We start from the raw sequence: 24,992 nt of genomic DNA, 5'->3' as shown, positions 1-24,992 counted from the left end.
CTCACCTCTGCTGTTTCTCCCTCCGGGCCATCTCCTTGAGCTTGCAGGCGGCTTCGCAGCGGCGTCGCCGGCGGTCGCCGCGTTCGGCCGCCTCGGCCCGCAGCTGCTCCCGTTGGTAGGAGCGTTGGCACGCCGTGATCAGGCGCCGTAGCCGCGCCGTCAGCACCGAGCCCGGAGGCCACAGGGGTTGGCCCGGCTGCGGGGGTTGGCCTGCGGGCAAACAACGTCATGGGCGGAGGGGAGGGGAGGGGGCCTACAGATCTTCTGGGGGTCCTATGGGTCTCCTTGGGGGTCCTATGGGTCTCCTGGGGGTCCCTACGTGTCTCTTGGGGGTCCCTACGTGTCTCTTGGGGGTCCCTATGGGTCTCCTATGGGTCACATTGGCCTCCCTGAGGGTCCTATGGATCTTCTGGGGGTCCTACGTGTCTCTTGGGGGTCCTATGGGTCTCCTGGGGGTCCCTATGGATCTCTTGGGGGTCCCTACGTGTCTCTTGGGGGTCCCTATGGGTCTCCTATGGGTCACATTGGCCTCCCTGAGGGTCCTATGGATCTTCTGGGGGTCCTACGTGTCTCTTGGGGGTCCTATGGGTCTCCTGGGGGTCCCTATGGATCTCTTGGGGGTCCCTACGTGTCTCTTGGGGGTCCCTATGGGTCTCCTATGGGTCACATTGGCCTCCCTGAGGGTCCTATGGATCTTCTGGGGGTCCTACGTGTCTCTTGGGGGTCCTATGGGTCTCCTGGGGGTCCCTATGGATCTCTTGGGGGTCCCTACGTGTCTCTTGGGGGTCCCTATGGGTCTCCTATGGGTCACATTGGCCTCCCTGAGGGTCCTATGGATCTTCTGGGGGTCCTACGTGTCTCTTGGGGGTCCTATGGGTCTCCTGGGGGTCCCTATGGATCTCTTGGGGGTCCCTACGTGTCTCTTGGGGGTCCCTATGGGTCTCCTATGGGTCACATTGGCCTCCCTGAGGGTCCTATGGATCTTCTGGGGGTCCTACGTGTCTCTTGGGGGTCCTATGGGTCTCCTGGGGGTCCCTATGGATCTCTTGGGGGTCCCTACGTGTCTCTTGGGGGTCCCTATGGGTCTCCTATGGGTCACATTGGCCTCCCTGAGGGTCCTATGGATCTTCTGGGGGTCCTACGTGTCTCTTGGGGGTCCTATGGGTCTCCTGGGGGTCCCTATGGATCTCTTGGGGGTCCCTACGTGTCTCTTGGGGGTCCTATGGGTCTCTTGGGGGTCCCTATGGGTCTCCTGGGGGTCCCTATGGATCTCTTGGGGGTCCCTACGTGTCTCTTGGGGGTCCCTATGGGTCTCCTATGGGTCACATTGGCCTCCCTGAGGGTCCTATGGATCTTCTGGGGGTCCTACGGGTCTCCTTGGGGGTCCTATGGGTCTCCTGGGGGTCCCTATGGATCTCTTGGGGGTCCCTACGTGTCTCTTGGGGGTCCTATGGGTCTCTTGGGGGTCCCTATGGGTCTCCTGGGGGTCCCTATGGATCTCTTGGGGGTCCCTACGTGTCTCTTGGGGGTCCTATGGGTCTCCTGGGGGTCCCTATGGATCTCTTGGGGGTCCCTACGTGTCTCTTGGGGGTCCTATGGGTCTCCTGGGGGTCCCTATGGATCTCTTGGGGGTCCCTACGTGTCTCTTGGGGGTCCCTATGGGTCTCCTGGGGGTCCCTATGGATCTCTTGGGGGTCCCTATGGGTCTCCTATGGGTCATATTGGCCTCCCTGGGGGTCCTATAGAGCAAATTGGGGGCCTACAGGTCTCCTGGGGGCCCCTATGGATCTCTTGGGGGTCCCTATGGGTCTCCTGGGGGTCCCTATGGGTCTCTTGGGGGTTATATTGGCCTCCCTGGGGGCCCTATAGATCTCTTGGGGGTCCCTACAGATCTTTTGGGGTCCTATAAATCTTTTGGGGGTCCCTATAGATCTCTCAGGGTCCCTATAGATCTCTCGGGGTCCCTATAGATCTCTCGGGGTCCCTATAGGTCTTTTAGGGGTCCTATAGGTCTTTTAGGGGTCCTATAGGTCTTTTAGGGGTCCTATAGGTCCCCGGGGGGTCCTCTCAGGGCCCCCCCCAAGGCTCTGTGGCAGCCCGACCCTATAGAACCCTATAGGGGACCCCCCCCCCGCCCCCCCAAATTTTTTACCTTCATCCCCGTCCACCACCGAGATCTCCTCGTCCAGCAGCATCAGGGGGTCAGCCTGGGGCGGGGGGGGGGGGAGTTTTAGGGTCCCCCCAGGGCCCCCCCAAAATTCTGGGGGGGTCAATATGGGGGGTACCTATAGATTTAGGGGGGAACCTATAGATTTAGGGGGGGGGGGTCCCCCTTTTTTTTTTTTACCTCTTCGTCCACCTCCTTGGCCGTCCCGGGGAGGGGTTTGTATTCGGGGTCTTCGCAGTCTTTATCGAAATCCACGCTGGGAAATTTATAAAAAAAACCCAAAAATGGGGAATAAGGGGGGGTCCCCCAAAAATTTAACCCCCCCCAGTGTAAAAATCCCCCCCCTGAACCCCCAAAAATGCCCCCAAAAAAAAGGGGTGGCTCAGACTTTGGAGGTTGAACTCAACCCGGCCCTGCGGCTGGTCGGTATTAGCATGGCGTGGTCATCAGCGGCACCCCGAAATTTGGGGGGGGTCCCCGAAATTAGGAGGGGGGGGACAGCCTGAAATTAAGGGGGGGACACCCCGAAATCGAGGCGGGGGGGGATGAAGGGGAAAGGGGGGGTGGAGGGGGAGAAAGGGGGATGGTGGAGGGTTCATGGAGAGGGGTTGGGGCACCCCGAAACAGGTCAAAAAGGGGGGGGCACCCCAAAATCTCCCCCAAAAAGGGGGTGGGGAACCCCAAAATAGCCCAGAAAGGGGGTGGGGAACCCCAAAACGGGCCAAAAAGGGGCTGTGGAACCCCAAAATCTCCCCAAAAAAGGGGGTGGGGCACCCAAAAATCTCCTAAAAAAGGGGGTGGGGAACCCCAAAACAGCCCAAAAAGGGGCTGGGGAACCCCAAAATCTCCTTAAAAAGGGGCTGGGGAACCCCAAAACACCCAAAAAAGGGGGTGGGGTACCCCAAAATCTCCTAAAAAAGGGGGTGGGGAACCCCAAAACACCCAAAAAAGGGGGTGGGGCACCCCAAAACAATCCAAAAAGGGGCTGGGGCACCCCAAAATCTCCCCCAAAAAGGGGGTGGGGAACCCCAAAACAGCCCAAAAAGGGGCTGGAGCACCCCAAAATCTCCTAAAAAAGGGGTTGGGGAACCCCAAAAAAGGGGGTGGGGCACCCCAAAAAGGGGCTGGGGAACCCCAAAACACCCAAAAAAGGGGGTGGGGAACCCCAAAACAGCCCAGAAAGAGGCCTGGGCACCCCAAAATCCCCCCTAAGAGAGGGACTGGAGCACCCCAAAAACACCCAAAAAAGGGTCAGGACCCCCCATAAAGGGTCTGGAGCACCCTAAAGAAGACCTGGAACACCCCAAAAAAGGGTCAGGACCCCAAAAAAAGGGTCTGGGGCACCCCAAAGAAGGTCTGGAGCACCCTGAATCACCCCAAAGAAGGGCTGGAGCACCCCAAAGTCCCCATGAGAGGGGCTGGAGCACCCCAAAACACCCCTGAAGAGATCTTGGAGCACCTCAAACCACCCCAAGGGAGATCTGGAGCACCCCAAGACACCCCAAAAAGGTCTTGGAGCACCTCAAACCACCCCAAGAAGATCTGGAGCACCCCAAGACACCCCAAAGAGCTCTTGGAGCACCTCAAACCACCTCAAAGAGGGTCTGGAGAACCTCAGACTCCCCTGAAGAAGGTCTGGAGCACCCCAAAGAGGTCTTGGAGCACCTCAAATAGGGTCTGGAGCACCCCAAGACACCCCAAAGAGGTCTTGGAGCACCTCAAACCATCCCAAGGAAGATCTGGAGCACCCCAAGACACCCCAAAGAGGTCTTGGAGCACCTCAAACCATCCCAAGGGAGATCTGGAGCACCCCAAGACACCCCAAAGAGCTCTTGGAGCACCTCAAACCACCCCAAGGAAGATCTGGAGCACCCCAAGACACCCCAAAGAGCTCTTGGAGCACCTCAAACCACCTCAAAGAGGGTCTGGACAACCTCAGACTCCCCTGAAGAAGGTCTGGAGCACCCCAAAGAGGTCTTGGAGCACCTCAAACCATCCCAAGGAAGATCTGGAGCACCCCAAGACACCCCAAAGAGGTCTTGGAGCACCTCAAACCACCCCAAGGAAGATCTGGAGCAACTCTAGACACCCCAAAGGGGTCTTGGAGCACCTCAAACCACCTCAAAGAGGGTCTGGAGAACCTCAGACTCCCCTGAAGAAGGTCTGGAGCACCCCAAAGAGGTCTTGGAGCACCTCAAACCACCCCAAGGAAGGTCTGGAGCACCCCAAGACACCCCAAAAAGGTCTTGGAGCACCTCAAACCACCCCAAGGAAGATCTGGAGCACCCCAAGACACCCCAAAGAGCTCTTGGAGCACCTCAAACCACCCCAAGGGAGATCTGGAGCACCCCAAGACACCCCAAAGAGCTCTTGGAGCACCTCAAACCACCCCAAGGGAGATCTGGAGCACCCCAAGACACCCCAAAGAGGTCTTGGAGCACCTCAAACCACCCCAAGGGAGATCTGGAGCACCCCAAGACACCCCAAAGAGGTCTTGGAGCACCTCAAACCACCCCAAGGAAGATCTGGAGCACCCCAAGACACCCCAAAGAGCTCTTGGAGCACCTCAAACCACCTCAAAGAGGGTCTGGACAACCTCAGACTCCCCTGAAGAAGGTCTGGAGCACCCCAAAGAGGTCTTGGAGCACCTCAAACCACCCCAAGGGAGATCTGGAGCACCCCAAGACACCCCAAAGAGCTCTTGGAGCACCTCAAACCACCCCCAAGAGGGCCTGGAGCACCTCAAACCCCCACCCAAAAGAGTCAGGACCCCCCAAAAAGGGTCTGGAACCCCCCAAATTCAAGGGGGGGGTCCCCCAAAACTCACCCTTCGCCGACGTCCAGGCGCTGCTCGGCAGCGATAGCCTTCTCGTCGGGGCGGCCGGCCTTCTCCAAGAAGCAGAGCGCGGGGTCGGCGCGCATCGTGTTGTACTTTTCGTAGCCTTTTTTCCCCCAAAAATTAAAAAAAAAGAGGGTACGCCCTGTCACGATCCTAATTCTGGCAGGTTTCACCCCAAAAATGATGGTTTTTTTCCCCCTCCCGTCTCACCGTGTTTGAAGACGCCGATGAGGAGGGATTTGTCGGCTTCGGCGTCCCACCACGAGGTCGGGACCTCCAGTTGCTCCACCAGCGGGAACCAGATGTCGATGTCACTGGTTTGGGGTGGGGGGAAATTGGGGGGGTTATGGGGGGTGGGGGGACCCCAAAAGTGGACCCCGAGTCAAGTTATAGTATGGAAGGGGGGGAGGAAGTGGGGTGGGGCAGCCCAAAACCAGCTTGGAGGAGCTCAAAGAGGAGTTGGAGAACCTCAAGGAGGTCTTGGAGAACCTCAAAGTTCCCCCAAGGAAGTCTTGGAGCATCCCAAAGAGGTCTTGGAGCACCCCAAAACCACCTCAAAGAGGGTCTGGAGCACCCCAAAACACTACAAAGAGAGTCTGGAGCATCTCAAGGAGGTCTTGGAGCACCTCAAACCACTTCAGAGAGGGTCTGGAGTACCCCAAGACACCCAAAGAGATCTTAGAGCATCTCAAACCCCCACAAAGAAGGTCTAGAGCACCCCAAAACACCCCAAAAAAGGTCTTGGAGCACCTCAAAGAGATCTTGGAGCACCTCAAACTCCCCCCAAGAGGGTCTGGAGCACCCCAAGACACCCCAAAGAAGTCTTGGAGCACCTCAAACCACCTCAAAGAGGATCTGGAGAACCTCAAACTCTCCTGAAGAAGGTCTGGAGCACCCCAAAGAGGTCTTGGAGCATCTCAAACCACCTCAAGGAAGATCTGGAGCACCCCAAGACACCCCAAAGAGATCTTGGAGCACCTCAAACCACCCCAAGGAAGATCTGGAGCACCCCAAGACACCCCAAAGAGGTCTTGGAGCACCTCAAACCACCTCAAAGAGGGTCTGGACAACCTCAAACTCTCCTGAGAAAGGCCTGGAGCACCCCAAAGAGGTCTTGGAGCACCTCAAACCACCCCAAGGAAGATCTGGAGCACCCCAAGACACCCCAAAGAGATCTTGGAGCACCTCAAACCACCCCAAGGGAGATCTGGTGCACCCCAAGACACCCCAAAAAGGTCTTGGAGCACCTCAAACCACCCCAAGGGAGATCTGGAGCACCCCAAGACACCCCAGAGAGGTCTTGGAGCACCTCAAAGAGATCTTGGAGCACCTCAAACTCCCCCCAAGAGGGTCTGGAGCACCCCAAGACACCCCAAAGAAGTCTTGGAGCACCTCAAACCACCTCAAAGAGGATCTGGAGAACCTCAAACTCTCCTGAAGAAGGTCTGGAGCACCCCAAAGAGGTCTTGGAGCATCTCAAACCACCTCAAGGAAGATCTGGAGCACCCCAAGACACCCCAAAGAGATCTTGGAGAACCTCTAACCACCCCAAGGAAGATCCGGAGCACCCCCAATAGGTCTTGTAGCACCTCCAACCACCCCAAAAAGGGTCTGGAGCACCCCAACCTCCCCCTCCGAGAAGATCTGGAGCACCTCAAGGAAGGTCTTGCGGACTCACCCAGCCACCGCCCCCGCCAACACCTTCTCCGCCTGGTCGCCGATCACCTCCTGCCGCAGGTAGTAGAGCATCCGCACCCTCAAGAGAACCCTGGGAGGTGGTGGGACGGGAGGGTCAACCCCAAAAAAACCCACGAAAGGACCACGAGGAGGACAGAAAAGGGACCTTCAAGACCTCCACCCACTTGTTGCATTGATGCTTGAGATGTTTCTTGTAGCTCTCGTCTTGGAAGAGGGTGTCGGGGTTGTATTTTCGGATCCACTCGGCTTTGTGGACATCAAAAGTACTTTGAGATTTGACCTTCTTCCCCTTCCGACCTCGAGGAACCGGGATGGAAAGTCCTGGAGAAAACGGGTGGGGGGAAAAAAAAAAAAAACAAAACAAAACAAAAAAAAAAGGAGAAAAACGGTCAAAACGGGACCTCGGGAGGTCCCCAGTTGTCCCAGAAGTTGTCGTAGACCCCCTCACCCGAGTGGTTTTGGAGTTCCTTGGCCTTGCCGTTCTCGGTGGGGCTGATGAGGTCCCAGATGAAGCCTTTGATGTTCTCGTCGCCTCGGTAATGGAGAAGACAATAAACCAAGATGGCGCGACAGATGGTCTCCACGTCGCGTTCCGAGAGGCGCCGCTTGAAGCGCCCGTGGGACAGGATCTCCCGCCATCGGCCCCACCTTGGGAGGGGGGGGGACAGAGGAGAAGGTTGGTGGCCAAGGAGGTCTTGGGTTGGGGTGTCACCACCTCCCAGCGGCCACTGCCACCAAGAACCTCCTTGTGGTGGCCACCAGGAAGAGCTGGAGCTTGTCCACTTGTCTCCATTAAGATGCTCCTCGTGGTGGCCACCATGGCAGGTCTATTCCTTCCACTAAGAACATCCTCACGGTGGCCACCACAGTAAAACTGGCCCTAGTCCACTTCTCTCCACCAAGAACCTCCTCGTGGTGGCCACCATGGCAGGTCTATTCCTTCCACCAAGAACCTCCTCACGGTGGCCACCATGGCAGGTCTATTCCTTCCACTAAGAACATCCTCATGGTGGCCACCACAGTAGAACTGACCTTAGTCCACTCTCTCCACCAACTATCTCGTCGTGGTGGCCACCAGGAAGAGCTGGAGCTTGTCCACTTGTCTCCATTAAGATGCTCCTCGTGGTGGCCACCATGGCAGGTCTATTCCTTCCACCAAGAACCTCCTCATGGTGGCCACCACAGTAAAACTGGCCCTAGTCCACTCTCCCCACCAAGAACCTCCTCGTGGTGGCCACCATGGCACGTCTATTCCTTCCACCAAGAACCTCCTCATGGTGGCCACCACAGTAAAACTGGCCCTAGTCCACTCTCCCCACCAAGAACCTCCTCGTGGTGGCCACCATGGCAGGTCTATTCCTTCCACTAAGAACATCCTCATGGTGGCCACCATAGTAGAGGTGGAGCTTGCCCACTTGTCTCCCATCAAGAACTTCCTTGTGGTGGCCACCACAATAGAAGTGGAGCTTGTCCACTTGTCTCTACCAAGAACTACTCAAGGTGGCCACCACGGCAGGTCTATTCCTTCCACCAAAAACCTCCTCACGGTGGCCACCGTAGTAGAGTTGGGCCTAGTCCACTCTCCCCACCAAGAACCTCGTCGTGGTGGCCACCAGAGCAGAACCTCCTCATGGTGGCCACCAGAGCAGAGCTGCCCCTAGTCCACCCCCAAGAACCTCCTCGTGGTGGCCACCAGAGCAGAACCGGCCCTGATCCGCGCCCCCCCACCCCCCTCACCCGTAGACCAGCAGATGTTTCTCCACGCGGAAGCAGTCGGTGCGGCCGTAGGCGTGGTGCAAGGCGTGGTGATGCCGGTCGTGCCGACGGGATCGAGGTCTCTCTTCGTCTTCGCTCTCCAAATCCGAAAACTCCACCAAATCGTCATCCCGGAAGGTGCTGAAGTGACGCGTTTGCTTCCGCACCCGCGGCGTGTCGATGACGAGGTTGTTCTGGAGACCAAAACGGAGGAAAAAAAACCATATTGAGCGTCGCCGCGCCGCCCCCCCCAAACCCCCTCAACCCAACGGTTGTCTTCTCCAACCTTGCTGTTGAGCAGATCCAGATCCAAATCGGCTTTTTTAGCCCATTTCTGCCAAAAATTCGGATCGTCCAACGCGATATCGGTGCGGTTTTCCGACGCCACGAAGCTGGCCTAGAGTTGGGCCAAGAGTTGGGGGGAGAACGTTCACGGACGTTCTCCGAGGTGGGACCCCCGGGGATGAGGACGTGGAGGTACCTTGGCGAAGGTGGAGCCTTTCCCCTCGCTCTCGATGGTGATGGTGGTGGTGCGGCGCAGCAGGATCTGGTCGATGTCTTCCTCGCAGAATTTGGAGCCTTCGTCGTCCTCTTCCATGATGGCGGCGTAGGCGCCCTTCCGCAGCAGGTCCTCGATCTCCTTCTTGGAGAATTGCTGGATCTGCCCAGGAAAGGGGGAGAGGGAAAAAAAAAAAAGGGAGGGACCGGGGTGGGGGTGAGGGAGGTGGCCTGAAGACCCACGGGGCTCTGCTCCCACCCCAAACCACCCCCCAGGCCCCACATCCCTCAAAATTAGGGTCTTCACACCCCGTTTCCCTCAGAAAATCCCATTCCCAACATCTTTGGGCCCAATTTCCCTCAGAAGACGCCATCTTTGTGGTCTTCACACCCCATTTCCCTCAGAAAACCCCATTCCCAACATCTTCCCGCCCCATTTCTCCTGAAGGACCCCACCCCCATGGTCTTCACACCTCATTTCCCTCAGAAAACCCCATTCCTAAGATCTTTGGGCCCAATTTCCCTCAGAAGACTCCAACCCCGTGGTCTTCACACCCCGTTTCCCTCAGAAGACGCCATCTTTGGGGTCTTCACACCTCCTTTCCCTCAGAAAACCCCATTCCCAACATCTTCCCGCCCAATTTCCCTCAGAAAATCCCACCCCCGTGGTCTTCACACCTCATTTTCCTCAGAAAACCCCATTCCCAACATCTTTGGGCCCAATTTCCCTCAGAAGACCCAATTCCCAAGATCTTCACACCCTGTTTCCCTCAAAAGACGCCATCTTTGTGGTCTTCATGCCCTGTTTCCCTCAGAAAACCCCATTCCCAACATCTTCCCGCCCAATTTCCCTCAGAAGACCCCACCCCCATGGTCTTCACACCTCATTTTCCTCAGAAAACCCAATTCCCAACATCTTTGGGCCCAATTTCCCTCAGAAGACCCAATTCCCAAGATCTTCACACCCTGTTTCCCTCAAAAGACGCCATCTTTGTGGTCTTCATGCCCTGTTTCCCTCAGAAAACCCCATTCCCAACATCTTCCCACCCCATTTCTCCTGAAGGACCCCACCCCCATGGTCTTCACACCTCATTTCCCTCAGAAAACCCAATTCCCAACATCTTTGGGCCCAATTTCCCTCAGAAGACCCAATTCCCAAGATCTTCACACCCTGTTTCCCTCAAAAGACGCCATCTTTGTGGTCTTCACGCCCTGTTTCCCTCAGAAAACCCCATTCCCAAGATCTTTGGGCCCAATTTCCCTCAGAAGACCCCACCCCCATGCTCTTCACACCCCACTTCCCTCAGAAGACCCAATTCCCAACATCTTCACACCCCGTTTCCCTCAAAAGACGCCATCTTTGTGGTCTTCACATCTCCTTTCCCTCAGAAAACCCCATTCCCAACATCTTCCCGCCCCATTTCTCCTGAAGGACCCCACCCCCATGGTCTTCACACCTCATTTTCCTCAGAAAACCCAATTCCCAACATCTTTGGGCCCAATTTCCCTCAGAAGACCCAATTCCCAAGATCTTCACACCCTGTTTCCCTCAAAAGACGCCATCTTTGTGGTCTTCACGCCCTGTTTCCCTCAGAAAACCCCATTCCCAAGATCTTTGGGCCCAATTTCCCTCAGAAGACCCCACCCCCATGCTCTTCACACCCCACTTCCCTCAGAAGACCCAATTCCCAACATCTTCACACCCCGTTTCCCTCAAAAGACACCATCTTTGTGGTCTTCACATCTCCTTTCCCTCAGAAAACCCCATTCCCAACATCTTCCCGCCCCATTTCTCCTGAAGGACCCCACCCCCATGGTCTTCACACCTCATTTTCCTCAGAAAACCCCATTCCCAACATCTTTGGGCCCAATTTCCCTCAGAAGACCCCACCCCCACGGTCTTCCCGCCCCATTTCTCCCAAAGGCCCCCAACCCCGTGGCCTCGACGCCCCGTTTTCCTCGCCCCCCGCCTTACCCCCGCGATGTTGCCCTCGCGCCCGCTCATGGACTGCAGCACGGCCTTGTCCAACCCCAACTTGAGACTGGCCTTATCGAACATCTCCCGCTCGTAGGAATTACGCGTGATGAGACGATAAACCTTGACCGCTTTGCTCTGCCCGATGCGGTGACACCGCGCTTGAGCCTAAAAAAAAAAACCCGAAGATTAACGGTGGAGCGTCTCGAAACGAAGACGCCGCCATCTTAAAATCTCCAACTTGGGGGTTACCTGGAGGTCGTTTTGGGGGTTCCAATCGGAATCGAAGATGATGCAGGTGTCGGCGGCGGTGAGGTTGATGCCCAACCCTCCCGCCCGCGTGCAGAGGAGGAAGACGAAGCGATCGGAGTCGGGTTTGCTGAAGCGGTCGATGGCGGCTTGGCGGAGGTTGCCCCGGACTCTTCCATCGATCCGCTCGTAGAGGTACCTACAAAAAATCACCAAACCGTTCAAGGTCAAGGTGAAGGTCCGTCTTCCCGAACCCCAACCCGTCGTCCCACCTCCCTCACCTCTTCTGGATGAGGTAGTCCTCCAAGATGTCGAGGCATCGCACCATCTGGGAGAAGATGAGGACCTTGTGGCCGCCGGCTTTGAGTTTGGGCAACAGTTTGTCGATCAGCACCAGTTTGCCGGCCGAGCGGACCATGGCCTGGAGGTGGAAGTCGTGGGGGACGTGGTGGTGGCAAGATTCTCGAAATTCGGCCAAGATCTTCTCCTCCGCGCCTGTTGGGTGGGGACGGGACCATCAGTGGGGCGAAACTCCCCCAAACCAAGACTTGAGGAGCACCAAAACCCAACTAGACGACTTGAAGAACCTCCCCCACCAACGCGTTGAGCCCAACCAGAGCTTCAAGAAGCCACCACGGCCAACGGGATGAAAACCAAAGACGGTGTTGACGCCCCGCGGCGAGGAGAGGACACGGGACACCCCGCCACGCCCTTGGCCACGCCCGTTTCCTCACCGTTGATGAGGTAGGGGTGGTTGCAGCACTTCCGTAGCTCCATCATGGTGTTGAGAAGATTGGGCATGTTGGTGTGACCGGCACCTTTGGAGAGAAAGGAGAAATTCTTCTCCAAGATGGCCCGGTAATATTTTTTTTGGATGTTGGTCAACTCCACCTCGATGATGGTCTCTTGTTTGGGCGCCAAGTTCTTCTCCACGTCCTCCTTCAACCGACGGAGCATCATGGGCTTGAGGATGGCCTGAAGCTTCTGCACCTGGAGGTAGGACCAAGGAGGCGACGTCACCGAGGGACGGGCAGGACCCAGGTGGCCGGGGAAAGGGGTGGAGGGGGGAGCGGCCCCCATGTCCTCACCTGTTCCTCAGTCTTGAGATCGCCAAAATCTTTGAGGAATTCGGCTTCCGAAGGGAATTGGGAAGGTTCCAGGAAGTGCAAGAGACTGAAGAGTTCTTCCACCGTGTTTTGGAGCGGGGTGCCCGTCAAGAGAACTTTGTGTTCCTGATGGCCACGGGGTGGAGAACGTTAGAGCTTGGGGTGGGGTAGACATGGGAGATGACCCCAAACATCTCCAGATGCAACCAAGTCCCCCACAAACACCTCCAGAACCAACCCCTGAGCCAAGGGATGACCCCAAACATCTCCAGATGTGACCAAGATGCTCACAAACACCTCCAGGACCATCCCCTGGGACACCAAACGACCCCAAACATCTCCAGATGCGACCAAGACGCCCACAAACACCTCCACGACCATCCGTTGAAGCACGAAATAACCCCAAAGATCTCCAGATCCAACCAAGATGCCCACAAACACCTCCAGGACCATCCTCTGGGGTGTGAGATAACCCCAAACATCTCCAGATGCGACCAAGACGCCCACAAACACCTCCACGACCATCCGTTGGGGCCCGAAATGACCCCAAACATCTCCAGATCCAACCAAGATGCCCACAATGCCTCCAGGACCATCCGTTGGGGCACCAAGTGACCCCAAACATCTCCAGATACAACCAAGACCCCCAAAACCACATCCAGAAGCAACCCCCGGGGCAGAAGCTGACCCCAAAACATCTCCAGATACAACCAAGATGCTCACACACATCGCCAGGACCATCCTCTGGGGCATGAGATGACACCAAACATCTCCAGATGCAACCAAGTCCCCCACAGGACCATCCGTTGAGGCACCGAATGACCCCAAACATCTCCACATTCAACCAAGACCCCACAAACATCTCCAGGACCATTCTCTGGGGTGTGAGATAACCCCAAACATCTCCAGATGCAACCAAGACCCCCACAAACACATCCAGGACCATCCCCCGGGACACAAGATGACCCCAAACATCTCCAGATGCAACCAAGACCCCCACAAATACGTCCAGGACCATCCATTGGGACACCAAATAACCCCAAACATCTCCAGATACAACCAAGACCTCTACAAACACTTCCAAGACCATCCCCTGGGGTTTAAGATGACCCCAAACATCTCCAGACGCGACCAAGATGCCCACAAACACCTTCAGGACCATCCCCCGGGGCACAAAATAACCTCAAACATCTCCAGAGGCAACCAAGACCCTCACAAATGTCTCCAGGACCATCCCCCAGGGTAGGAGCTGACCCTAAACATCTTCAGATCCAACCAGGACTCCCAGAAACACCTCCAGGACCATCCGTTGAAACACCAAATGACCCCAAACATCTCCAGATGCAACCAAGACCACCACAGACACTTCCAGGATCACGCATTGAGACACAAAATGACCCTAAACATCTCCAGATGCAAACAAGACGCCCACAAACACCTCCAGGGCCATCAGCTGCGGTGTGAGATGACACCAAATATCTCCAGATCCAACCAAGACGCCCACAAACACCTCCAGGACCATCCCCCAGGGCACGAGATGACCCCAAACATCTCCAGATGCAACCAAGTCCCCCACAAACACCTCCAGGATCATCCGTTGGGGCCCGAAACGACCCCAAACATCTCCAGATGCAACCAAGCCACCCACAAACACCTCCAGGATCATCCGTTGGGGCCCGAAACGACCCCAAACATCTCCAGATGCAACCAAGCCACCCACAAACACCTCCACGACCATCCGTTGAAGCACGAAATAACCCCAAAGATCTCCAGATCCAACCAAGATGCCCACAAACACCTCCAGGACCATCCTCTGGGGTGTGAGATAACCCCAAACATCTCCAGATCCAACCAAGATGCCCACAAACACCTCCAGGACCATCCTCTGGGGTGTGAGATAACCCCAAACATCTCCAGATGCAACCAAGATGCCCACAAACACCTCCAGGACCATCCTCTGGGGTGTGAGATAACCCCAAACATCTCCAGATGCAACCAAGACACCGCAAACACCTCCAGGACCAGTCCCCGGGACACAAGATGACCCCAAACATCTCCAGATACAACCAAGACGCCCACAAACACCTCCAAGACCATCCGTTGGGGCCCAAAATGACCCCAAACATCTCCAGATGCAACCAAGACCCCCACAAACACCTCCACGACCATCCCCCGGGACACAAAATGACCCTGAACATCTCCAGATGCAACCAAGACCCCCACAAACACCTCCAGGACCATCCCCCGGGACACAAAATGACCCCAAACATCTCCAGATGCAACCAAGACCCCCACAAACATCTCCAGGACCATCCCCCAGGACACAAGATGACCCCGAACATCTCCAGATGCAACCAAGACCCCCACAAACATCTCCAGGACCATCCCCCAGGACACAAGATGACCCTGAACATCTCCAGATGCAACCAAGACCCCCACAAACACCTCCAGGACCATCCCCCGGACACACAAAATGACCCTGAACATCTCCAGATGCAACCAAGACCCCCACAAACACCTCCAGCACCATCCCCCAGGGACACAAAATGACCCCAAACATCTCCAGATCCAACCCAGACCCCATCTCCTCACCAGGTCCATGTGTTTGAGGCTATCGAGGAGTTTGCAATTGCGGTTTTTGAGGCGGTGGGCCTCGTCGATGATGACGCAACGCCACTCGATCTCTCGTAGCTCTGGGCAGTCGGAGAGGATCATCTCGAAGGTGGTGATGAGGGCGTCAAATTTGTAGGCCCCGGGGATAAGACGACCCTAGGGAGGAGGTTTGGACAAGATAAAAAGTGTTTTTTTGAAGCGGAAAAGAAGTTTTTGAGCTCGAAAAGAAGATTTGGAGGTTGAAAAGGGTCGAAAAGAAGATTTTGAGGTCAAAAAGAAGATTTTGAGGTCAAGAAGAAGCCAAACCACGTTACCCGTGAGTCTTTGCAGTACATCTCGTACTGTTGGATCATCTGGCGCGAGGCCAAACTCCCGTGGTAGACGATGCTGTTCATTTCCGTCCAAGTGTTGAACTCCCTCTCCCAGTTGGTGATGGTGGAGAGGGGCGCGATGACCAGGAAAGGTCCACGAATCCCGACGTTATAAACTTCTTGGAGAAACGCGATGGATTGGATGGTTTTGCCCAAACCCATCTCGTCGGCCAAGATACAGTTCTGCCTGCGGGGAGGCGAAGGAAATAACCAGTTACGAGAGCGCTGGGAGGTTTATTTTTGGGGTGAGAAAGGGTTTTTTTTGGCGTCTCCCGTGTCCTCAACCTCATCCCGCCACTCGCCTGTTGTACCAGTTGAAGAGCAACCAGTTGACCCCTTCCAGTTGGTACTCGCGGAGCTGGTTGTGGTTCTTGTACTCGTGCGAGAGCTCCAGTTTCTTCCAGGAACCCGCTTGAGGACGGGGCTGGGGGGGCGGGGGGGGAAGAAAAAAAGACAAAAAGCAGAAAAAAAATTTAAAGGGGACACAGACGCGCGCAAACGGGGGGTTGGAAGGGACTTGGACGCTCACCAAGCGCTTGAGCTCCGGGTGCCGGGCTTGGATTCGCTTAAATTCCCCGATTTTTCCCTCGTCGACGTCCTCTTTGAGCTCCCACGTGCTGTCCTCGTAGGGGAGGGAGCACCACTTCACCAAGTAGTAAACCACCGGCTACAACCAATAAAAAGCCCAAAAAACGCAAAAATTTAAAAAAAAGGAGCGTCGGTGAAAAAAACCAAAATTTTGGGGGATTTTCTCCCGTTTTCGCCTTCCCGCTCACCTCCCCGTTGTCTTTGTCGATGCTGTGGGACTCGTCCAAGATTCGATCCACCTCCACGTAGTCGGGGTTGAAAGGTTCTTCGTCCTTTTAGGGAGATTTATTGGGGGGTGGTGAGTGGGGGGACCCCCAAAATCCCTTCCCCACCCCCCCAGCCCCTCCCTCAACCCAGCACCTCGTGGAAAAAATGTCGCATCTGCGTCATCTTCGTCTTGAATCTCTTGAGTTTCTGGTGGATCCTCTTGTCCTTCTCCAGTTGGTCGATGGTGGCCCACTCGCAGTGGAGATAAGAGCTGGGGGGGGGACACAAACAGTCACCAGGGCGAAGCCCCGCCCCCGCGAAGCTATTTGGGGTCGGTAAAGCCGTTTTTGGGCAACATCAGGGCAAAAAAAACCCCAAAATTTTTCAAAGGTCACTGAGCATTGGGCCCACCCAAGGTCTATAGATCTCAACCCATGTTGGGTTGGGCGACCTCAACCCAACGTTGGCTTTGGTGACCTCAACCCAACGTTGGCTTCAGCGACCCCAACCCAATGCTGGCTTTGTAGACCCCAACCCAACGTTGGCTTTGGTGACCTCAACCCAACGTTGGCTTTGTAGACCCTCAACCCAACGTCGGCTTTGGCAACCACAACCCAACATCGGGTTGGGCAACCTCAACCCAACATTGGCTTTGTAGACCCTCAACCCAACATCGGCTTTGGTGACCTCAACCCAACGTCGGCTTTGTAGACCCTCAACCCAACGTCGGCTTTGTAGACCCTCAACCCAACGTCGGCTTTGGCAACCACAACCCAACATCGGGTTGGGCAACCTCAACCCAACATTGGCTTTGTAGACCCTCAACCCAACATCGGCTTTGGTGACCTCAACCCAACGTCGGCTTTGTAGACCCTCAACCCAACGTCGGCTTTGGCAACCTCAATCCAATGTCGGCTCTGGTGACCTTAACCCAACGTTGACTTTGTAGACCCCAACGTTGGCTTTGGCAACCTCAACCCAACGTTGGCTTCGTAGACCTCAACCCAACGTTGGCTTCGTAGACCTCAACCCAACGTTGGCTTCGTAGACCTCAACCCAACGTTGGCTTCGTAGACCTCAACTCAACGACGAGCCCAATTGTGACGCCGTTGACCTCCCGCCACCCACCCCCCGCCTCGTTCGGCCACCTACTAGTTCTTATATTTGACGAAAAACTCCTCCGATTCGGTCAACTGCCCCGAGGGAAGCTGGGAAGAAAGTGGGCGGGACGTTAGCGTCGGCAAAACGCCGGTAAAACGCCGGTAAAAGGCGTCGCCACGGGGGTTTCTCACCTCTTTCTTCACCACCCTCATGGAAAGGACCTTGTCAACGATGGCCGCGTCCTCCTCGCTGGGGTTTTCCTGGAGGAAAAAACCCCAAAAAAATGGTGGAACGGGATGAAAAACGGTGAGAAAAATGATAAATGCCGTAAAATTCAAAAAAAAAAAAAAAAAAAGAGAAATTCAAGAGCCCCCACCACAAAAAACTGCATGGAGGGCAACGTCTCGCCTTCCGGCTCTGGCTCCGGCACGGGGGGCTGAGGGACGGGGGGTTGTTCGGGTCGGACAGGCCCCGTTACGTCCAACTCTTCATCCTCCTCATCGTCGGTGATTTTGATGTCCAAATCTTCAGTGTATTTCTTGCGTTTGACTTGCCGATTCGATCGTCGTTTCTGGAAAAACAAAACAAAAAAATAATTAAAAAACGAGGCCGCGGTTCCCGCCACCGGCGACCAATCGGTGGCGTCTGCCGGTACCTGAACGCTGGTTTCTTCTTCTTCCCCGCGGCGACTGCGCCGGCATCACTTCGGCGTCCGAGTTGTCGGAGGAAGCGTTGCGCTTCCGTTTCTTCCCCACCACCGGCGTGATGGTGCTGGAGGGGTGAGAGAAGGGGGGGGGGGTTAGCGGGGGACGGAGGGACGGACGGATGGACGGACAGCGGCTTGGGGGGTTTGGTTGGGGGGTCAGAGGTTGGGGATGATGAGGGTCAAGGGTTGGGGATGATGAGGGTCAAGGGTTGGGGATGAAGAAGGTCAAGGGTTGGGCACGATGAGGGTGAAGAGTTGGGAGATGATGAAGGTCAACGGTTGGGGATGATGAGGGTCAAGGATTGGGGACGATGAGGGTCAAGGGTTGGGATGATGAAGGTCAAGGGTTGGGTACAATGAGGGTAAAGAGTTGGGAGATGATGAAGGTCAAGGGTTGGGGATAACGAGGGTGAAGAGTTGGGAGATGATGAAGGTCAAGGGTTGGGGATGATGAGGGTCAAGAGTTGGGAGATGACGAAGGTCAAGGGTTGGGGATGATGAGGGTCAAGGGTTGGCATGATGAGGGTCAACAGTTGAGGATGATGAAGGTCAAGGGTTGGGGACAATGAGGGTCAAGAGTTGGGAGATGATGAAGGTCAAGGGTTCGGGATGACGAGGGTGAAGAGTTGGGAGATGAAGGTCAAGGGTTGGTGATGATGAGGGTCAAGGGATGGGGATGATGAGGGTCAAGTGTTCGGGATGAAGAAGGTCAAGGGTTGGGCACGATGAGGGTGAAGAGTTGGGAGATGATGAAGGTCAAGGGTTGGGGATGATGAGGGTCAAGGTTTGGGAGATGATGAGGGTCAAGGGTTGGGGACAATGAGGGTCAAGAGTTGGGAGATGACGAAGGTCAAGGGTTGGGGATGATGAGGGTCAAGGGTTGGGGATGATGAGGGTCAAGGGTTGGCATGATGAGGGTCAACAGTTGAGGATGATGAAGGTCAAGGGTTGGGGACAATGAGGGTCAAGAGTTGGGAGATGATGAAGGTCAAGGGTTCGGGATGACGAGGGTGAAGAGTTGGGAGATGAAGGTCAAGGGTTGGTGATGATGAGGGTCAAGGGATGGGGATGATGAGGGTCAAGTGTTCGGGATGAAGAAGGTCAAGGGTTGGGCACGATGAGGGTGAAGAGTTGGGAGATGATGAAGGTCAAGGGTTGGGGATGATGAGGGTCAAGGTTTGGGAGATGATGAGGGTCAAGGGTTGGGGACAATGAGGGTCAAGAGTTGGGAGATGACGAAGGTCAAGGGTTGGGGATGATGAGGGTCAACAGTTGAGGATGATGAAGGTCAAGGGTTGGGGATGATGAGGGTCAAGGGTTGGTGATGATGAAGGTCAAGGGTTGGGATGATGAAGGTCAAGGGTTGGGATGATGAGGGTCAAGGGTTGAGGAGGATGAGGGTCAAGGGTTGGGGATGATGAGGGTCAAGGGTTGGGGACGATGAGGGTCAAGGGTTGGGGACGATGAAGGTCAGGAATTGGGAGATGATGAATGTCAAGCGTTGAGGCCAACGAGGGTCAAGGTTGGGGCCAACAAGGGTCAACGTTGGTGGCCAACGAGGGGCAAGGTTGGGGCCAATGAAAGTCAAGTTTGGAGGCCAACAAGGGCCAAAGTTGGAACCAACGAGGCTCAATGTTGGGGCCAACAAGGGCCAAGACTTGCGTGACGATGAAGGACAAGGGTTGGGCCCAACGGTGGCCAACAGTTGGGGCCCAAGGGGGACCCCGACCCCCCCCGTTGGCTTCCGCCCCTCCCCGCCCCATTTTTGGGCCCAATCCCGCCCTTTTTGACGCCCTCACCTGGGTTTACTGCGGCCTTTACTCTTGCCGGCCCCTCCTTGACCTTTGCCCTTGCGGGGTCGCTCCTCCTTGGGGCCCCCGCGGTCGCCGGGAGCCTTCCTCCGCCGTTTGCGTTCGCCCTCTTCCTCGGGGCGGACGCTGGGGAGTTCGTCCTCGTTGAGGACGCGGGGGATGTTCTGCTCGCCGCGGGCGCGGGCGCGGGCGATGGCTTCGGCCACGATGCGATTGGCTTTTTCTTGTTTTTTTTGATGTTCCAATTTCCGACTTTCTTCGGTGGCGCCGCGCGAACCCGGCCCGGCCAAAGCGGCCACTTCGGTGCTGCTGAGGACCTTCACCACCGAGAGGCCGGGGGAGCCGCCCTGCGAGGAGCCGGCCTGCGGCGGGGGGGGAAAATGGGGTGAAAAGAGAAAAATTGGGTGTTATGGGTCCAAAATTGGGTTTAATTGGACAAAAATTGGGCACAACAGGACAAAAATTGGTCATCGCGGGCGAAAAATTGGCTGTGATGGGACCAAAATCCGGCATAATAGGACCAAAATTGGGTTTGATCGGACAAAAATTGGGTGTGATGGGACCAAAATTGGGCGAAACGGGACAAAAATTGGGCATAACTGGACCAAAATTGAGTTTGATGGGACGAAAATTGGGTGTGATGGGACCAAAATTGGGCGAAACGGGACAAAATTTGGGCATAACAGGACAAAAATTGGTCATCGTGGGCGAAAAATTGGGTGTGATGGGACCAAAATCCAGCGAAATGGGACAAAAATTGGGCATAACAGGACAAAAATTGGTCATCGTGGGCAAAAAATTGGGTGTGATGGGACCAAAATCCGGCGTAATAGGACCAAAATTGGGTTTGATCGGACAAAAATTGGGTGTGATGGGACCAAAGTTGGACATAATGGGACAAAAATTGGGTGAAACGGGACAAAAATTGGGTGAAACGGGACAAAAATTGGGTGTGATGGGACCAAAGTTGGGCGAAATGGGACCAAAATTGGGTGTAAAGGAACCAAAATTGGGTTTGATGGGATGAAAATTGGGTGTGATGGGACCAAAATTGGGCGAAACAGGACAAAAATTGGGTGTAAAGGAACCAAAATTGGATGTAATGGGACCAAAATTGGGTGAAATGGCACCAAAATTGGGTTTGATCAGACCAAAATTGGGTGTAATCGGACCAAAATTGGGTTTGATCGGACCAAAATTGGGTGTGATGGGACAAAAAATGGGGATAAAAGGACAAAAATTGGGTGGGATGGGACCAAAGTTGGGTGTTAACGGGACCAAAATTGGGTGTAAAGGAACCAAAATTGGGTTTGATCGGACAAAAATTGGGCATAATAGGGCAAAAATTGGGCATTATGGGACCAAAATTGGGTGTAACGGTACAAAAATTGGGTGTGGGACCGAAATTGGGTGTAACGGGACCAAAATTGGGTGTAATGGCACCAAAATTGGGTGTGACGGGACCAAAATTGGGTGTAATGGCACCAAAATTGGGTGTAACGGGACCAAAATTGGGTTGTAACGGGACCAAAATTGGGTCTAACGGCACCAAAATTGGGTGTAACGGCACCAAAATTGGGTGTAACGGGACCAAAATTGGGTGTAACGGCACCAAAATTGGGTCCAACGGCACCAAAATTGGGTGTAACGGCACCAAAATTGGGTCTAACGGCACCAAAATTGGGGTCTAACGGCACCAAAATTGGGTCTAACGGCACAAAATTGGGTGTGACGGGACCAAAATTGGGTGTGACGGGACCAAAATTGGGTTGTGACGGGACCAAAATTGGGTGTGACGGGACCAAAATTGGGTCTAACGGCACCAAAATTGGGTGTAACGGCACCAAAATTGGGTCTAACGGCACCAAAATTGGGTCTAACGGCACCAAAATTGCTCATTACGGCTCCAAATCAGCCGCGACGGCCCAAAATCATCCTGAACCGCCCCAAAACGGGCCACGCTCCCCCCCAAACCCTTGGGCCACCAACCCCCAACCCCGGGCTACTCCGCGGGCCCCCCCACCCCTCCCCATCCCCCCCTACCTGGGGCTGTAGAACCACCTTCAAGGGCACCGTCAACCTTTGACCGGCCCCGGCCACCACCTGGGGCACCGACGATACGGCTACCGGAGCCGGTTGGCCACTAGCCCCGGTGGCTTGTTGAAGGAGTTGGATCTTCTGGGGGGTTCCCGATTGGCCGCTGGGGGGTTGTTGAACTTGAAGTTGGATGGTGACCACCTTGGCCGGTTGCCCGGTTGCCCCTTTCGCTTGCCCGAGGGCGGCCAGTTGGTTGCCCTGCAAGACGATCTTGCCCGGGAGGCTACCTAAAACCACGTGACGTTGCCCGGGGACGGAGCTTCCGCCCGGGGGTTGTTGGAGGACCAGGGTGATGCGTTTGATTCGCCCTATAGGGAGGGAAAAAAAAGGGGGCAGGGTCAACGCCAAAACGGGGGGAAAAAAGGGGATTTTGGGGGCGGGGGAATCCCGAGGAACTTGGGAGACCTCGGAACGGGGTGGTGGCCCCCAACGGGAGGTTCTTGAGGACTTTGGGACCCCCCCCTGGGGGGAGGTGACCCCAAATTTGGGGTCAAGGATGTTGGGGACCACCCCACTATTGAGTGGGGACCCCAAATTTGGGGACCTCAAGGACTTTGGGGACCCCCCCTGGGGGGTGGTGACCCCAATTTTGAGGTTCTCAAGAACTTTGGGGACCTCGGGGGTGGGAGGTGACCCCAAAATGGCGACCTCAAGGACTTGGGGGACCCCCCTGGGGGAGGTGACCCCAAAATGGCGACCTCAAGACCTGGGGGACCCCCCCCGGGGGAGGTGACCCCAAAATGGCGACCTCAAGGACCTGGGGGACCCCCCTGCGGGAGGTGACCCCAAAATGGCGACCTCAAGGACTTGGGGGACCCCCCTGGGGGAGGTGACCCCAAAATGGCGACCTCAAGGACTTCGGGGACCCCCCCCGGGGGGAGGTGACCCCAAAATGGCGACCTCAAGGACTTGGGGGACCCCCCTGGGGGAGGTGACCCCAAAATGGCGACCTCAAGGACTTGGGGGACCCCGTTATTGGGTGGTGACCCCAACCCTGAGGTTCTCAAGAACTTTGAGGACCCCACTGTTGGGTCTTGGGATCCCCCCATCCCCCCCAGACACACCCCTCCAAGACCTCACCTTGACCTTGGGGACCCCCCCAAAACCCCCCCTTGAGCCCCCCCAATCCCCAAGACCCCAACCCAACGAGATGACCTCAACCTCAACGACCCCCCTGAGCCCCCCAACCTCCCCCCCCAAGACCTGACCTTGACCTTGGGGACCCCCCCGAGCCCCGTAACACCCCCCCCAAGACCTAACCTTGACCTTGAGGACCCCCCAGACCCCCCCAAACCCCCTCTTGAGCCCCCCCAACCCCCAAAACCTCAACTCAATGAAATGACCCCAACCCAACAAGATGACCCCAACTTCAAAGACCCACCATGAGCCCCCCACCCCCCCAGACCCCCCCCCAAGACCTGACCTTGACCTTGGGGACCCCCCACCCCCCACCGAGCCCCCCCACCCCATCAGACCCCCCCCCAAGCCCTGAACCCAACAAGATGACCCCAACCCAACGAGATAACCCCAACCTCAAAGACCCCCCATGAGTCCCCCAACCCCCCCCCAGACCCCCCCCAAGACCTGACCTTGACCTTGCGGACCCCCCACCCCCCCCCCGAGCCCCCCCCCGAGCCCCCCCACCCCATCAGACCCCCCCCCAAAGCCCTCAACCCAACAAGATGACCCCAACCCAACGAGATAACCCCAACCTCAAAGACCCACCGTGAGCCCCCCACCCCCCCCAGACCCCCCCCCCAAGACCTGACCTTGACCTTGGGGACCCCCCAAACCCCTCAGAACCTCCCAAAGTTCCCCCCCCGCGCCCCCCTCCCCCCCAATCCCCATCACCTGCGCCGGCGCCGACGTCAAGGTAACGGCGGGTTTTAGGGGGGTCCCGGCCCCCCCGGTTTTGACGGGTTGTAAAACCAATTGCTTGACGGGTCGTCCCGGTTGAACCAATCGGTGAACGGCAGCGCCGGCGGGGGGCGGGGGGGCAGCCCCGGGTGCCCCCCCATTTCCGGGGGGGTTCATTTTTCCCGTTAAAACCGTAGCGGCGTTGCCGGGTAACGATGGAAACGCCGGGTCGGAGTTGGGGGGTCCCCCGTTAAAACTTTGGCGAAAGTCACTTTTCCCCCGTTTGGGGTGACCCCACCGGTCGGGGGGGGCGCGGTAGAAGATTGGGGGACCCCGTTGCGGTCGCCCCCCCCGGGGGGGCTTTGAGGATGACGATTTTGGGGGTTGGGGGAGCCCCGAGGAGGAGGAAGAGGAAGGCAAAGCGGTGGCCACCCCCATGAAGGGGTTGCCTTGACTAAGAAGCTCTTGGTCGGGGGCAAGTTGGGGTTGAGGGGGGGGGTCGGGGGGGTTTTGGGGGGGCAAAGAGTCTTCGGAAGGGGCGGGGGGAGGATTTGGGGGGGCCGGGGGGGGTTCTAAAGCCCCCGCTAAGGTCAGAGCTTCTTCGATGGGGTCGGGGGGGGGGTGGTGGTGGGGGGGGGGGGCGAAGGTTTCGTCCGTCAAAGGGTCGAGGCCGAAGAGGTTGGGGTCGTCGAAAAGGTCCATGATGGGGTCGGCCATGTTGGGGGGGGGGGGGGGGGGTGGGAACAAGGTTTTGGGGTCCCTCCCCCCCTCAAAAAAAAAGGGGGGGGGGGTTGGAAAAGGGGGTGACGTCAGGCTGCGGGGGGAGGCGGGGGGGTCCGGGTCGCTGGGCTGGAAAAAGAAGCAGAAAAAAATAATTTTGGGGGGGGGGGGGACGGACACACGACATGACTTGAAACCGCAGTTTTTCACCCCAAAATCTAGGTGTCACACCCCCCCCCCCCCGCCCCAGCTGCAGCCTTGAAAGTGGGGGAACCCCCCCCCACACCCCCCCCAGACCCAAAAGTGGCTCATTGGGGCCCAAAAATGGGGGAAGTTTTTGTGCGCTCGGAAGGGATGAAAATGGGGGGTGGGACTGGGAGGGACTGGGAGGGACTGGGAGGGACTGGGAGGGGGGAAGTGGGGGGACCAGTTGGAGGGAATTGGGGGGAAATGGGGTGCCCAGTTAGAGGGGAATGGGGGAAACTGGGAGGCCCAGTAAGGGGGGAACTGGGGTGCCCAGTTAGAGGGAACTGGGGGGGACTGGGGTGCCCAGTTAGACGGGAATGAGGGGGACTGGGAGGCCAGTAAGGGGGCAACTGGGGTGCCCAGTTAGAGGGAACTGGGGGGGAACTGG

The 24,992-nt window shown here is 56.6% G+C and overlaps 1 protein-coding gene across 1 annotated transcript in view; it reads right to left on the bottom strand.

The window, feature by feature from the left end:
- The window catches only part of LOC141938941 (chromodomain-helicase-DNA-binding protein 8-like), a gene marked incomplete at its 3' end in the record, with an annotated part of 30,530 nt that extends 6,175 nt beyond the window's left edge, over positions 1-24,355 (bottom strand). The window contains 36 exon segments of the mRNA XM_074857971.1: positions 6-210; positions 2,153-2,207; positions 2,348-2,423; positions 4,995-5,109; positions 5,217-5,320; positions 6,685-6,774; positions 6,869-7,025; positions 7,153-7,352; positions 8,442-8,653; positions 8,746-8,856; positions 8,941-9,120; positions 10,933-11,100; positions 11,185-11,380; positions 11,463-11,676; positions 11,916-12,171; positions 12,270-12,413; positions 14,880-15,056; positions 15,215-15,454; positions 15,570-15,695; positions 15,801-15,938; positions 16,048-16,131; positions 16,220-16,337; positions 17,219-17,274; positions 17,359-17,427; positions 17,544-17,738; positions 17,823-17,846; positions 17,848-17,938; positions 19,673-20,046; positions 21,728-22,089; positions 22,213-22,451; positions 22,580-22,689; positions 23,633-23,845; positions 23,847-23,876; positions 23,878-23,963; positions 23,966-24,025; positions 24,028-24,355. Of these exon segments, the coding sequence (XP_074714072.1) occupies positions 6-210; positions 2,153-2,207; positions 2,348-2,423; positions 4,995-5,109; positions 5,217-5,320; positions 6,685-6,774; positions 6,869-7,025; positions 7,153-7,352; positions 8,442-8,653; positions 8,746-8,856; positions 8,941-9,120; positions 10,933-11,100; positions 11,185-11,380; positions 11,463-11,676; positions 11,916-12,171; positions 12,270-12,413; positions 14,880-15,056; positions 15,215-15,454; positions 15,570-15,695; positions 15,801-15,938; positions 16,048-16,131; positions 16,220-16,337; positions 17,219-17,274; positions 17,359-17,427; positions 17,544-17,738; positions 17,823-17,846; positions 17,848-17,938; positions 19,673-20,046; positions 21,728-22,089; positions 22,213-22,451; positions 22,580-22,689; positions 23,633-23,845; positions 23,847-23,876; positions 23,878-23,963; positions 23,966-24,025; positions 24,028-24,355 (5,603 nt within the window).
- Between the last annotated feature and the right edge of the window lie 637 nt (positions 24,356-24,992).

The sequence above is a fragment of the Strix uralensis genome, unplaced genomic scaffold (genome assembly GCF_047716275.1).
Source record: "Strix uralensis isolate ZFMK-TIS-50842 unplaced genomic scaffold, bStrUra1 scaffold_448, whole genome shotgun sequence".
NCBI lineage: Eukaryota > Metazoa > Chordata > Aves > Strigiformes > Strigidae > Strix > Strix uralensis.
This window is presented reverse-complemented; position numbering and strand designations above follow the sequence as displayed.